At 37.8% G+C, this 16,097-nt stretch overlaps 1 protein-coding gene across 1 annotated transcript in view; it reads right to left on the reverse strand.

The window, feature by feature from the left end:
- LOC131035126 (uncharacterized) overlaps positions 1-13,084 on the reverse strand; it is a 72,788-nt gene extending 59,704 nt beyond the window's left edge. Inside the window, exon 1 of the mRNA XM_059207263.1 lies at positions 12,728-13,084. Within this exon, the coding sequence (XP_059063246.1) occupies positions 12,728-12,968 (241 nt within the window). The 5' untranslated portion in view covers positions 12,969-13,084. The remainder of the gene's footprint in view (positions 1-12,727) is intronic.
- Positions 13,085-16,097: the final 3,013 nt, after the last annotated feature.

Below are 16,097 nucleotides of genomic sequence, written 5' to 3' on the forward strand. Positions count from 1 at the left end.
AGGCGTTAACTACTATCCAAAGGGGTGCGAATTTGAAGATCCATTTGTGCGAACTTGTTAAAGACATTGAGATCACGTCAAAGACTTGAAGGGTGGCGAAGTTGATATTTTGAAGAAGAAATCACGTTGAAGAGAGATCTAACGTCAATTTTGCCTAGGCGATTTTTATTCATTTTGCATTCTAGAGTTAGCTCTCTATTGAGGTATGGCGATTTTTGCTTTATTGTTTTGATTTTATTCGTTGATCGTCATAACTTAAATTTTGAAATTTTGAATTTTGAATTCCTAGCTCAATCATTTTTAGGAAATGATAACTCTAAGACTTATCATGATGTTTCCTAAAAAAAAAAAACTATTCTCTAATCTATTTTATTCATTGTAAGATCTAGTTTCTCATTATGAAATGTTGTGTAGGTATGGCGACCCCGAAGGCGGGAGCATCTACCAGTCGTTCAGCTCTCATGAAAGAGGATCAAAAGACCGAAGAAGTGGAGACCAAGATCGTGTCGAAGTGGAGCAACATTGGAGATACAAACTTAGGCAACTTCAGCACGAAGAAATTTCGAGAGGTCCCTTATATTGGCAAGCCATCACCTGTCGCCCGGAGAATAATCGAGAGTGGCATCATTAAGGCGGCCGGCTTTCCTCCAGCTGTTCAGTGCCATGAGTTGATGATCGAGTGTGCTCGTCACTATGATCCACAGTCCAGAACGATCGTGTCCAAAGAGGGAAACACTTTGGCGTACCTTTCAGAGGAAGCTATAAGTGAAGCTTTCCATCTTCCAGAGCACAGGGACATGATATACAAGAGCATAGAAGGAGCCAGATCAATGTACGAAGATGATCCAGATGCTTGCCTAAGCATAATCAACAAGAACTGGCTACTCAAGAGTCGTCCCCGTCTGAGCAAGATCCCGAACACACCGCATAGGATTGATTTCCAAGAGGAGTACAGAGATTTGATTACCATGCTCAACCGAGTTACAGGAGCCCCTCACACCTTCTATTTTGAGAAGTGGATGTTCTACTTCATCCAGGTAATCGTTCAAGGGAAAGGTACCATACATTGGGCTAGGATAATTAGCCATTGCTTGGACGTACAGTTGAAGAGACTCAAGGCTACTAAGTCCTTCCACATGAGTTCATACATCATCTATGCCTTGATCAGGAGTGTTGAGTACGCAGGACTACCTCACAGAGGAGTGATTGGAAGAGGACCCAGCGAGGTCAGAGCTTGCGATTCCTATGCCTACTTGCATCATCCGCCAGGGAGCAACTATAAGTTGGTTAATGATACTTTCACGATGAACATCACAAGGACGTTGCAAGGTGGAATTCACAACAGATTATCTCAGGATGCCCAGGAATTAATCAAGAGGTACGGTGCTTGGTTCATTCAGTTTCCCAAGTTCACTTATATTAGAGTACATGGATGTCCTTTACCTCCATACATGTTGCCGAGATATCCGACAGACAGAATTGTGTTACTTGAAGTAACAAGACAGTTGGCAGCATATGCGAGGGCATTCAGACACAGACATCAGAATGGAGTTCCAGTACCTATCATTTTGGGTAATTCAGTTGAGGTATGTCCTAATGCCTTAGCCATGGATGACGCAGAGAAGGAGTTAGCCTTGTATTCTTTTTCATCTTTTGCTTTGAGAGAAAGCTTTGATCCACATGGACATTTAGAGGAGACAGTCGGCAGAAAGTTTAAGCATGAGTACCAAATTGAAGATTTTATGATGAATCTCTTAGATGATCTTGAAGTGAAACGAAAAATGCATTCTAGATTGCCTTTGGATTTCATCAGGAAATGCAGGATTTACAGAGTGGCCGACCAAGCTCAGGACAGTGGCAGACATATCCAGTCATCCTATGATCGAGAAAGCAAATCAATAAGGTTAGATTGGAATGAGCCCGAGGTCGTGGATCTAGATACTTTGATGGCTCCAGTTTTGTCTTGTACTCGCAGATGGGTTGACGTACAGCATCAGAAGTTGAGAGAGCAAGGCATAGCTATGACTTTCACTTTGGAAGAGAAACCAGCCGAAGGTGGAGCTAATGTGAGTGAAGGCAATCCTAATCCTAGAAATTCAGGTGAAGGTAACCTTCGATGTGCCAGTGAGGGCAATCTCCATCCAAGAGGTTCGAAGAGGAAAGAGAGACCTGGAAAGAGAGAATCTTCCAAGAAGAAACAAGAGGCCAACCGAGATCGTTCATCCGGTACATCTTCTAGACCTGAGAAGAGGACACTTCAAGTGGAAGAATCCATGGAGTCGATGGTACAGAACAACAGGCAGGAAGAAGGACAGGCACAGCAAGGGTCACCAGATGGATCTCTCCAGGATTATGAGTTAGATGAAGATAAAGAGGACAACGAAATGACATCTCCTCCCAGACAAGAAGAAATAGTGCATAAAGAAATACAAGTTCAAGAAACAAGATCGATTATTCCAGATTGGTTGAAGGAAAGATTAACCAAGGTGATCGTAGTAGAGGACGAGGACAATGCAATTGATTTAGAGAGCCTTGTTGGACGTTCACATGAAGTAACAGAAAAGAGGAAGGCTACCAAGATGTCCAAGATGATTCGAGATGAGACTGGATCCAGAAAACTGCAGATAGCTACACCGGCAGTAGACAAATATGAAGGTGAGATCCTAGCAGAGGAATATGATATACAGGCATTTGAGCTAGGACCATCCACAGCAGAACAGACATTGGATGATGCTACCGACTCGTTTGAGGCATTGAAGGACAAGCTTAGAGAAGAAATGGAGAAGAATAGAAAGCTTGAGAGAGAGGTCGATGCATGGAGGACATATTTCAGTCACATCAATGAACCTTTGGGACGTCAGGATCCAACTAGATCACTAGTGCAAGCACTTCCACTTCAATCAATCAATGAGGCAGAAAGATTCAGGAACATGGTCCAACGTACAAGTAATTGGATGGATAGATCTCATACAATGGCCATAGAATTTGTAACAAGGATGATGAAGATTATTCATCAAGCTATCCAGGTTCTTGAGATAATCCACAATTTGATGATAACAGTAGCCGCATTTGCTCATACCAAAGATGTTATCATTCCTGTCTTGAAAGTAATTAGACACACATCAAGGAAGGTCTTAGCGCAAGAAAAGATCATGGATGGAGGACCTCACAGTTTGCTTCAGTGGTCAACCTTACTCCATATGAAAAGTGTTCTCTTCGAGGACATCAGTACTAGATGTAGCCAAGTTGAGGAGGTGATCAATCCGATCCAGGACAGAGTATTTGAGGTACTTCGTACCATTCTTGGCAAAAGGATCGAGGTCGAGACAGATGTGGATATACAGGAATTAGAGGATAGAATCAAGGCCATCTTTTGCAAGGACGCAAATGTTACAGATGAGCAATATGATCAGATGTTTGCCACCATGCTCCTGATTGAAAGAACGAAGGAACTTGAAACTTCATGGGACGTAGCTCTTCTAGATGCATTCGATCAAGTCATCCACTTAGAAGAGAGTATGAAGAATCTTCCCGAGATTCCAATTGCAGAAATCGAAGGAATCGTGTCAAGATTCATTGCATATGCTAAAAAAGAACATTGGAAAGGGAATAAGATTCTAGATGAAAGGTTGTTATAGATGACATGGCATCTTATTTGTCATTGGTTTATGTCTCCTAGGTTTTTGTGCCAAATTTAATATTTGGCTATGCATTTAATATTGTTCAGTAAAAAGGAGGCCATTTGTAACAAACCCTAATTAGGGTTTAGGTGTCATGATCTTGACCGTTGATCTACTTTCAATCTAGACCTTTCATTGTAATTGAGGATGCTATTTATACCCTCATTTTTCATTTCATTTAATAATAGTTGATGTAATAGAGAAGAGAGATAGCTAAGAGATTAGAAGTTAGAAGCAATTTTATTTTGTAGCAAGATTGAGTTTTGAGGAAAGGAGTTCAAGCAATTGTTGTACATGATGACTTTGAAATCAATGAAATATTGAAGTTATGGTGTTTTGTTGCAACTTTCTTGGTTATCTTCATGGTTGTTTAATCTACTTGAATCATGCTCAATCAAAGTAGTGTGTTAATTTGAAGGACATAGTGTGAGACTTGATCTTTGGTAGGATTCGTAATCCATACCACTAGCTTCTTGCTGATTGTAGGAACGCTTTGCGTGGTCGACTGGAGAATACCTTGAATCACTTAACCTTCAATCATTATTGTGTCTTGGATATGTACCTTCGTGGTAGTGTCTTTGATCTTTGATGTATTGAAAATCATCTTGTTACCTTAGAAGATCGCATCAATTTCAATCAAGTTGTTATCTTATGGCAAAATTGAAGTTGGTTGAATCTTACCAAGTCTTGTTCACACGAAGTCATTCTTAGGGTTAGATTAGATTAGACCTCTTTCAAACCCTACTCTTTTGTTATTTTTTGAAAGTTTCTTTAGTTTAGTAAAATCTTGAACTTTCGGAATGCGTAAGACCCCTTGAAGGAAACAGCAAATCACATCATACCGCTGGAAGCTTGTCCACACGTAGAGACCCTACTAACCAGAACCTTGGAGTCATCCTAACTGATCCTTTATGCGAATCTTCAGCAGTTAGAGGCTTTTTTTTCAAGAGAGGATAAGATGCCTATTGGTATTTTATTCTGTGTATGATGGTGTATAAAATACACGTCAACACTATGTAGGAAGGAGCATTATCATAACCAATTAACTGAAAGCAATCTGTCATGCAGTTATTTTAACAGATAACTGACACATAATAAAACTGCATTTGCCACAACATTTAATGACATGAGCTCAAATGTAATAAGTATGTTAACTTGGGATAACACAGGCACAAACTTGCTTACAGACCTACAAGGATAAACACCTGTCACAGGGAACCTCACAACATGATTGGCCCAACACGGGTTAAATCAAGGAGAATATCTTTTTCCTTTCACACAACCCAACAAGGGTTTTACAAAACTAAGTAAACACAAAAGCAAATGAAACCCTGTGTAAACAAATTGACAAAGTTATTCAACAGAAATACTTAATCTTCAATTATCATAAAGTCTCTCATCACAAAGTTAATAAAGAATAAAGGAAAATACACTTGTTGATGTTTAGATAACACTGACACTGGAACCGAAAGCTTCCCCAAAAGAAACTATCTTTGCAGTCTATCTTCAAAAGCCATAATTCACAATCTCCTCTTGATGTGCCTTAGCACAGTCAGCTAGGGTTTGAAGATTGGTGGGTATACAACTGATTTTGTTAGCAATACAAAATAGCAGTTGCATGACTAGTAGCAAATAAATCTACCATACCATCTGAGGTGGAGAACCCAATGAGGTATCCTATCACCATTTTCCCTAATCATGCCATCCTTGTCCTATGCCTCATGATTTACACATCAATTCATTATGATGAAGAGTAGGAGGGCTGTCACAGTAGGGTGCCTTGGAAGTCCATCCTTCATAGGCCCAAAGGCAGCACCCTCTGTACCCCTTTGGCTTCATGGGACTCCCCGGTCTTATACCATGAGGTGGCATGCCTAGAAGGTGACCCCATCACTGTTTTCCTCTAACTGTCACTTCTCTTCCTCTATCATAAAATTAATACTCAGAATACCAACAGTAATATCTCATAATTCAGATTTATTTTAGCAGGTATGAACATAATATACTGTTTAACAAGGATATCCAGAACGGCAGTATTCAATTAAAATATACAGAATACAATATAATGAATATGCAGAAATATACAGATATCCTTATGCAGAAATGGTCATCAATTAGATGTATGTGTACAGGAAACGATATCACTGGAGTTCAACCCAATTCTGCTGAGAGAGATGTAGAAATCTGAATCTTATTATGTCTCCTTGGGCGCTGGAATGGTGTCTTATATCCTACCTCAAATGATGAGAGGTTGTTCTTCTTCTCAAGAGTTCGTGTCATTTGTGAGAAGACACCTCTTTTTTTTGTTTATCACTCGAATCTCCACAATGAATTAAAGAATGACTCCTTGATGAGGACCCGATGATGCCCGCTAACTTCACCCCTGTCATTATCTTAATAAAAGACAAACAGCAACCTGAAGGTAAGAGCTTACTGAAATCTGAGGGTTAGAATAACCTTGGCTCTGATACCATGTAATTTTAAACCCTAGGTATGTTAATCAGATTTATATAATTGATTATGCCCTAGGTTGTAATCAGATTTGCAGTATTTTAATAAGCCAACATAAATTAATTATGCCCTAGATTGTAATCAGATTTGCAGTATTTAATAAGCCAACATAAATCAGAAATAAAACAGTAGACAAACAAGCATACCCTGGGAAAACCTCCAAGGATGAAAAACCCAGCATGAAAGACCCACAGGTCAGATTATATATTCTCCTCTAAATCATAAGTACAATACTTAGCTTGAATCTGATCTTCACATATCAGATCTGTCCCTTTGCATGCTTCAAAACTTGCATCAAAATCCACTATGTCCTCTTGGACAATTTCGCACCAATCTGGATAGGTTCGCACTCTTCCTTGAAGTTAAGTTCGAACCCTTCTTGAAGAATTCGCACAGCAGAGCTAATTCGCATTTGTATGAGATTCGAACTTGATGATTATTGACGTGCAAATGTCTCTTATTTATACACATTGAAATCCTTGATTGCAAGTCGGCCTCCTTTGGTTTTTGGCGCTAATTTAATTAGGTGGCGTGTGTTTAGGATTGGGCTGGGCATATATTAGAGTCATGTTACCCTAGGATGGGGCCCGGACCTAAAGGGGGTTCGGATGTTGCCTTAAGGCAATCCGAACCCATACATAACCCTAGTTACAAACAACATTCCTATCTTATTCAAAGAAAGAATTCCTCAAACTAGCTGAGACTGGATATGCTAGCTATTATATTTTGCTAGAGGATGTTGGAGGTGTAATATGCTCTCCAATCCATGGTGGTTTGCGGAAAGTGTAAAAATTGGGCTCAATCAAAGACAAGAGAAGGGAAGGTGATGAGAGAAAGAGTGATTAATGACACTTGGTGGTCCAATTTCATGTAAAAAAAAATTATTTAATAATTTTAAATTAATATGTTTGAGTTTCTACTTTGTTTTACTTTTTATTTTCAAATTTTAATTATTAATATCATTATTTTTTATTTTAAAAATTTTAAATGTAGCTTGCAGATATATTTGTTCTATCATATCACTTGTTGTGGGGGTAATCAGGTATGCAAAGATAAACTCTCCTAGCCTTGGAGAGATTTATGAGATTTTTGATAGCATGCTTGATCAAATCAAGCAAGAAATTCATGACAATGATCTTAGATTGCAATTCTGCAAGGAGCATACAAGGCCGAATGTCACAAAGAGGTGGAACATATAAACACCCTTCTTCATATGGTTGCCTATGCTCTAATCCCAAGTGATATGCACTATGCACCTTGACCGAGCCAAATGCTTCCTTCTAAGGATGATGAAGTAAAGGGGGGGCTTATGACATCCCTTTGTAAAATGTATAGCACTAAGGAGGCAACTATACTTTGAGAGTGATGACTTCAGTTTTCTGATCTTCAAAATCCTACATTCAACAAGCTACGGGCTGGGAAGAATAGGGCCACTATCGCACAAAAAACCCCATTAGATGGTGAAATCTTTTGGGAAGGTCACAACCGAATTGAAACAATTTGCTACTTGTTTACTCTCACATATTGCTAGTTCCTCTATTGCAGAGAGGAATTGGTCCACCTATAGCTTTATCCACTTGATCAAGAGGAACAAGCTTACCTTGCAATGAGCAATAAAACTAGTTGCAATTCATAGAGCCTTGAGACTTTAAGAATGACAAACTATAGAATATCAACAAACTCCAGCGACACATTGGGATGTTGATCCTGGAGATATTAGGCAGATTGATGAGGAGGAGATGCAACAAAGAATAGTCAAGCTTCCATTGGATGTTCCACTTCAAGCAAAGAATGACAGAGACACAGATAGTTCTTTTGATATTAATAGCCCAAATGAGCCATAGCTTGTTATATTTTGAAGTTTGAGACTTTGAGTTTAACTTTAATCTTGAGCTTTGATTTTAGAATTTGAACAACAAAATGATTTAATATTGATGTCATAAATCTCATTTAATTTTATTGTTGTTTATACTACTATTATAATACTACTCTCACAATTTATTCACATATTGATATTGTTGTTATTAGTTACTGACATATCTCTCTTTTTCTCACTCTATATAATATATTTTGAAAAATTCACATATCATCCCCAAAAAATGGCCCTAGGATTGCCATCCTCAAAATGTGTCCCATATTGTACCCCCGTCCCCATCCCCCAAACATTGTGGAACACAGGGATACTCATTAACCTTTTAGTGGCTTTAAGGGGACAATATGTCTTTTTGAAGTTAGTTGATATCTTTGGTGAAATAAAAACTGTTGAGACCTTGTGTAGCTTGTTGGATGAGGTGGGATTGGAAGATCTTATCCAAATATTGACAAACAATGTATCTACATATGTGGCAATTAGTAGACCTCTAGAGGCAAGGCACCTTGCATTATTTTGGAGCCCTTTACCACCCATTGCCTTGACCTTCTCCCTAAAGACATAGGGAAATTAAGTTGGGTGAATAATTTGATAGAAGACGCAAGAAATATCACCACATATATCTACAACCACACATGGGACCTGAATCTCATAAAAGAATACACTGATGTCAAGAAACTCGTGTACAAGAGTCACATGCTTTGCTCTCCTAGTTTCCTCACCTTGCACAGTATAGCAACTACATTGCCCAACTTTGAGCACAGGTTTGTGAGTGAAATGTTGATGGAGAGTTCTTCCTACAATAAAGCTAAAGTAGAGAAGATCATGAAGACCATTTTTTATAATACATTTACCAAGAGCATGGAGGAGATCATCATGATATGTAAGTTTTTATCAAAATTTCCTCTATTTGTTTTATAAAATGTTACCAATTGTCGTTTTTGTAAAATTCTAATATTTTAATTTATTGATTGTTTAAAATTCTTAATTTAATTCAATTCTTTAATTTCATTTTCATTCACTCTCTTGTTTTACGTCTCCAAACCATTGGTTAGGGTTCTACAAATAATGGATTGGAATAAAAACCACATGGATCATCTCTATGAAGCCATGGATAGGGCCAAAAAGGAAATTAAACATTAATATTGGTCAAATAAAAACAAGTATAAACCCATTTGCCACTTTATTGATCGAACCTGGAATTGACAACTCCAACAACATATTCATACTGCTACCTTCTATTTGAACCTGGAAATGAGGACCTCGATCTTGGATAAAAGCTATTCCAAGATCAATATTTTGATGGAGAAGATGAAGGCATGTTGGGCGGCATCGGGGTGCAGCATAGTTATGGATGGGTGGACGAACATTAGCCATCGTCCACTCATCAACGTCATGGTCACATGTGCAGAGGGCCCATACTTCCTTAGAGCAGTTGATTGTACAGGTTATCGTAAAGATGCTGATTTCCAGTTTCAGGTCCTCAGGGAGGCTATTGAGGAGGTTGGGCCACAAAATGTGGTCCAAGTAGTGACAGATGCAGCCTATGTGTGTAGAGCAGCAGGGAGACTCATTGAGGCAGCCTATAGACACATTTGGTGGACCCCATGTTGTGTGCATGCCATGAACAATGCACTCAAGGACATGGGGAAGATTGACTGGATTAGAGGAGTGGTCACCGATGCGAGAGATGTGCAGATGTTTATCTGCAACCACCACACTTCACATGCACTCTTCAGGACCTTCGCGAAGAAGGAGTTCTTGAAACCAGTTGAGACTAGATATGCATCCTATTTCATTCTCTTGGAGAGAATGATTGAGTTGCAAGAGGCATTGCAACTCATGGTTATGACTAATGAGTGGAATAGGTGGGCTGAGGCCAAGACAGAGCAGGGGAGAAGGGTGAAGGAGATAGTGAAGAGTGATGTGTTTTGGACTGATGCGAAATACATTGTTTCCATCATTTCTCCAGTATTCCAGGTGATCAGATATGGGGATGGGGATGCACCTAACCTTGGAGAGGTGTATGAGTGCATTGACTCTATGCTTGACCAGATGAGGGCTGCTGTGCGAGTGAAGGACCCCTCTCTAGCATTCTACAATGAGCAAATCCGGCCTATCATTCAGAGTAGATGGGACAAGTTGAACACTCCTTTGCATATGGCTGCCTTTGCCTTGAATCCTAAGTGGTACAAGGCTAGACCGGGTAGAATGACACCGATTGAGGATGATGAGGTGAAGGCGGGTTTCTTTAGGTGCATAGAGAAGATGTTTGATTCCAGAGATGCCGGCACAATGCGCACTGAGTGGGGAAGATTTGCCACTCTTAGAGGTTATTCAGATGCGACAAAGATGGATATAGACACTATGGCACAGGAGGACCCACTTTTGTGGTGGACTTGTCATGGCCCGAAATCTTTGACCACCACTCTAGCCATCCATCTCCTATCCCAGGTTTCCAGTTCTTCAGCTGCTGAGAGGAACTGGTCTACATATAGCTTCATCCACTCTCTTAAGAGGAACAGACTTACCTCTAAGAGAGCAGAGAAGCTTGTGGCTGTACACAGTGCTTTGCGTCTCATTGACCGCAAGACACTTATGTACAAGGAGAGTCCAGCGGCAAGATGGGATGTAGAGCCAGAGGAGCCTTCACAGATTGATGAGGATGATCCTACCACTTCAGATGCAGGGCTAGTTGGTGTGAGCTTGAGGGACCTTGATCCTCAAGAGTCCAGCAGTTCCAGTGAGGAGGAGTTCGCAGATGATTAGAGGCCTCCATTAGCTACAGTTTGAGTTTTCAGTTTCACTTTTCAGTTTTGTCATTTTGTATTTGACTCGTCTCTTTTGTAATGCTATTGCTACACGTATTTGTATTTGGCTACTCATTGTAATGATGAATCATGTAATCATCTTTATTATTATAGACTTTGCAATGGCATCAGATATTCATATTTTTCGTTTTCCTTTTTCGATATTCATATGATAGAAATGAGAAATCTCCAATTTGACAATTTCATTTGTCAAATTTTATTTACTTTTAGCAATTAGTTACGTATCACTAATCTAAGTAATCTTGGTATTTCCTATAGTTTCATTTGAAATCTAATTCTTATACTGTTATACTGTTATACATCTTTTCAAAACTAGTTTTTCAAGTACTATATGTATATATATGAGCACCACCACCCCGCCATCCCCCCGCCGCCGTCCCCCCGCCGTCCCCAAATTTAGGCCCTTGGTCCCCCCGTCCCGGAAACGCATCCCCCTCGTCCCCCCGTCCCCCCGTCCCCAACGCCCGTGGAACACTAGAAAAAAGGGTGTTTAAGAGAGACCAAGCAAAAGGAGCATCATACTTAGAAAACATTTTATTATCTAAAATCTACTCCTTGTTGGAGCATGGAATTATGATTCAAGTAACCTGAGGACGAAAACCATCTAGGTTAGGATTAGTGGATGAAAACGCCTAATTCATACTTGGGGCAATCTCACCTAGAGATTGCATATGAGCTTCTCATTAACATCCATTACTCATAATTGGACTAAATCTGATTCTCACTTCATTTCTAATTTGTGAAAATTAATTGGTAAAATTCAGTGAATTGAATTTAATCAAATTGGGCGAAGATCAAATATTCCAAGCGGGATATTACAGAAAAGAAGGTAGAAAATCCTGCCACACATCATGCACTTGACCTAGATAACATTAATACATATTTGAATTGTGTTGTTGAGGATGTGGATCCACTAGTTACCGCTGATGAAATAGCTAATTTGGAGAGGGATGAATCCCTATGGCAAGTCAATGTGGCAATATATAATAAGGCAGATGGCGAGATTGGAGAGTTATCAAGGATAGGTTCACAACATGCACAACTTGAACATATGTCTGAGGCTCCTGTTAAAGTTTTTGTTGACGATATTGAACTATACCGTCAAGGTCCACAACACCCACACAATGACAATAAGCTTTTCTAAGCTTTAGTTGAAGAAATTTATGATTTGTAATTTTTACTGATTGTGAAATTTGAAGTTCATATGTATTAAATTTTGGATTTGTTTTTTTGGTCTATGATGTGTACTGAACTCTACTTTTGATCTATATATGAAAGAAATGGCAATATATTAATTAAATTCAGTGATATTTTTTTTTTTAAATTATGTTTTTTTTATTGTTCAATAAATGTACCGAATTATTACTGAGCTTTTGCTAAATCCCAAGTTTTTAATAGTTTTGGGTCGCTCGAGTAATGACTACCAAATCAGAGTCTTTCGAGTATGGATTTCACCCTATCATTTCCATGGCAGTTATCTATTCAACATTACCCTACAGATTTTAGGATAGCTCATAGCCACGAAGGGGAAATCCAAAGAATAAGTATAGATCATATTCAAGATGCTTAAGAACTTTTTGCGATCTTTCAAAAGTTTAGGAAATTCAAAGAATAAATATATATTCTTTATATTTTTTGCGGTCTTTCAAAACATCCCTTGGACATTGAGTACAGCCTTCAGAAATATTTGACAATATCTTACAGTAATAAAAACATTTTGAGGTTTAAGGTTCAAGTCGCCAGGTGACACCACAAAGTTGTTGAATTAGATAAAATGTGGCATCCAAAATGGGCCAAAAGCTTAAGAACGTAACAGAACAATCTAGTGGTCTTACCTGATTTTCTACGCTGAGGAACGTTGTCCGCCTGGTTTCGAATCCCAGGCATTCTCTTCAACAGCAACTTCCCAGGCAATGCAGAGCGCCTGAGAGCCTGTAGCAATCGTTTTGGAGGAACAGAGCCCTTGGCCGTATGGCTTCCATGTGCACAGCTGCTCCATTTTTGCAGATAGATTGGACGAATGAGGGCCGAAGCCGTGCGGGTTGGAGCATCAAGGATTTGAATCGACGATTGCATTATTATTTTTAATTTTTACAAACAATGCGAATTTTGGCATCCATATGTGCCATTTTCTGTAATCTCTAGATGAAGATGATTGTTGTGTTTAGTTTTTTTCAATTATCAAATAGTCAACAAAGAAAAAGCTTCAACATAGACCAAGATAATGTACTCTTAGAGTTCAATTTTTAAATTATTAATACTTAATTTTAAAAGATTTTTTATTATTAAAATATTGTTATTTATATTATATGAGAGCATCATGTTCATGTGGGAAAGTCCTATTCTTATAGATAGTATATAAAATGGTGTGGCTCTTTTTTTATGGTTACAAAATCTAATGTGATACTTCACTTGTATTGATTTGAGGATCAGTCACTTGTATCAATTTGAAGATCAATCAAGAAGATTGGTCTTGTAGAAAATTTGGGTCTAAATCTTAGGCAAACTTGCTTAAGTCATCTAGTCCATAAGATTCAAGTGAGGAAAGGGTTATTTTCATTCACATTGAAGGAAGGCATTTCATTGATGATTGTTGCTAAAACTATTCACAAACTAATCACCATAATGGATAGTGCTTTGGTGGGCAAGCATTTTGGGGGATGACCTAACATTGAACTTGTTCATAGATGGACAAAGGAATTTAGAGGTGAGTGCCCTTTACAAGAAACTATTTCTCTTTTATTTTTCCCGTATAGGGGATTGTAGACAAATTCTAGTCAATAGCACTTAGTTCTCTAAGAAATCTATTCTTTCGCTTTGCAAATGGAAGTTAGGTTTTGATCCCAAAGTTGTCCTTTGTTCAATGGTTCAAACTTGGATGTGCCTCCTTGGTCTACCTTTGGGTACTAGGATGAAGAAATTTTTCCAAACATAGAAAACTTGTTTGGATGTTTCTTAACTCTGGCCAATGTTTGTGAGAATAGAAGTAGATTGGTCTTTGCCAAATTATGTTGCATAAATGATATGGTAAACAAGGTCCTCCCAAAGTCCATCATTTTGGATTCAAAACTTGGACGATGGACTCAATGCATACAATATGAGAATATTGTATTATTCTATCAAAAATGTTCAAAATGAGTTGATTTATTTAATGCCTATCCTAGGGAAATTAAGAAAAGAATAGCATCGAAATGGGTAAGCAACATAAAGACAAAACGTGGAAGTCAAATGTTATTTCAAAGGAACAACCAATGCAATCTCATAGGTTGAACCATCAATGGCAATATGATAGAAAATCTAGAGGAAGGTGAAATAAAGCCACAAAATGTAGAAAATTCATAATAGAATGTTTTATATTTAGAAAAAGAGACACAAAGCATAAAACTTAAAAAATATAGAACACTAAGATCAATCTCCAAAAAGGTTTCCCTCAACTCCCATGACAAAAGGAGTTGAGGAATCATTAATCATTAATGATTATTGATGAAAACCATAAGCACTCGTACATGACTCCTTGTGAAGGTATCCTCTCACAAAAGGGGGAGATTGATAAGAAGATTGAGGTCCATGTTTTCTCACTTTGACCTCAAATAGGAAAAGTATGGGCACCCAAAAATTCAAAGATGGAAGAAAAAACATAAATGTAGGAGTGGATCCGAGAACTAGGAGGAAATCCATTAGAGAAACAAGATCAAATGAAGTACTAGAGAAGTGGCCAATAGAAGATAAAAAGACCCTAGAGATCTCATACTCCAATAAGTTAAGAAAATAAAATTCTAGATCATGGAATATAAGGGAGTTTTAACCCTCGTAAGTAAACTATCCTAAAAATTATTTGAAATAAGTCAACCTAGATATTATTCTATTGCAAGAAACCAAAATTTCTCTTTATTCTTTTTATTATTGGTAAAAGGCTTGGTCATTTTTGGAGTTTCAAGTTGTGGCAACAAAAGGTGCATCAAAAAGTGTCATCACGATGTGGATACTTTCAAAAATTGAAGTTACTCTTATTTTCATGGATAAGAATTTTCTTGATATTCTTTTATAGCATTATTTTTTTTGGAGATTCTTAGATTTTAACCAATTGATATTGTTGGTGTCAATACGAAAATTATCTAATTCCAGTTTATCTCCTAGGTCCTATTCACACTTGTCTAGTTAAGTTTACTTAGGGTACACATATGATACTTATAAAGTTATATCTCATATCATAAGATTAAGACATTTCCCATTATCTTATATCATTTGTCTCACCTCGGTCTATATATCCAAGAGCCTCTCACATAGTTTATTCTTATCATATTGATATTCTCATTTTTGTATGTCTTCCATTAGGCCTCTAGATCTTGGGTGGTTATCACCGTAGCCAAATCTTACATGGTATTAAAGTAGGTTAAGTATCGTTGGTTAGTCTTTTTGGGAGATCTTGAGTGATAATCTTGGTAGATCCTTACTAATATAATAATTATATGTGTTGATGGAAAGTCAAAATGATTACAAAGTCTAATAAATGAACTAAAGTGTGGCAAGTTGCTAATCATGAAGAGAGTTTTGTTGAAACTAGATGGTATGAAGAAATAGGCATTATGTAGAGGAAGAATTTCTTCAAGATAATATGTAAGAAAAAAGGTAAGATATAGTAGATAGTAAGAGCATAAAAAAATTTAATATTAAAGGAAATGGTTCATAAGATGAAATTGAAGATGTTAGAACCCATAGTCCTTATCTAATATCATGGCTAAAGGGAAAAAATATGGTGTTGATAATTAAATAAATGTAATCAAGAGAGAAAGAGGCACAAAAGTAATATGTAAACATGTAATTCAAACAATATGTCATGCCTAATTGTTGCCTCCATTTTATCTAAAAAGGCAAGTGCACCTAAGTTCTAAGACTCCAAAAAATATCTCTTAAGGCCTCTTTTTTCATACTAGGAGTGTGCATTTTTGCTCAAGATTTTGGATGTAAGATAAAGATGGTATGTGGATGATCACTCTATTGGCATTGGATTGAAATTGATGTTAACATATTATCTTTTTGACAGAGAAGTTGAGTGTCACAAAGATGAAGTGCAGCTTGATAGAGATGATGCAGTGTAAGTCGACAGAGTTGATGTGTATGAGACCCATGTATGTGTTTATGTCGGACAATTTGAGAGAAGATTGAACACAACATGGAATTTGCATTTGGAAAAAGAAGACAAAT

Source organism: Cryptomeria japonica, chromosome 6 (genome assembly GCF_030272615.1).
Source record: "Cryptomeria japonica chromosome 6, Sugi_1.0, whole genome shotgun sequence".
In the NCBI taxonomy this organism is placed as follows: Eukaryota; Viridiplantae; Streptophyta; class Pinopsida; order Cupressales; family Cupressaceae; genus Cryptomeria; species Cryptomeria japonica.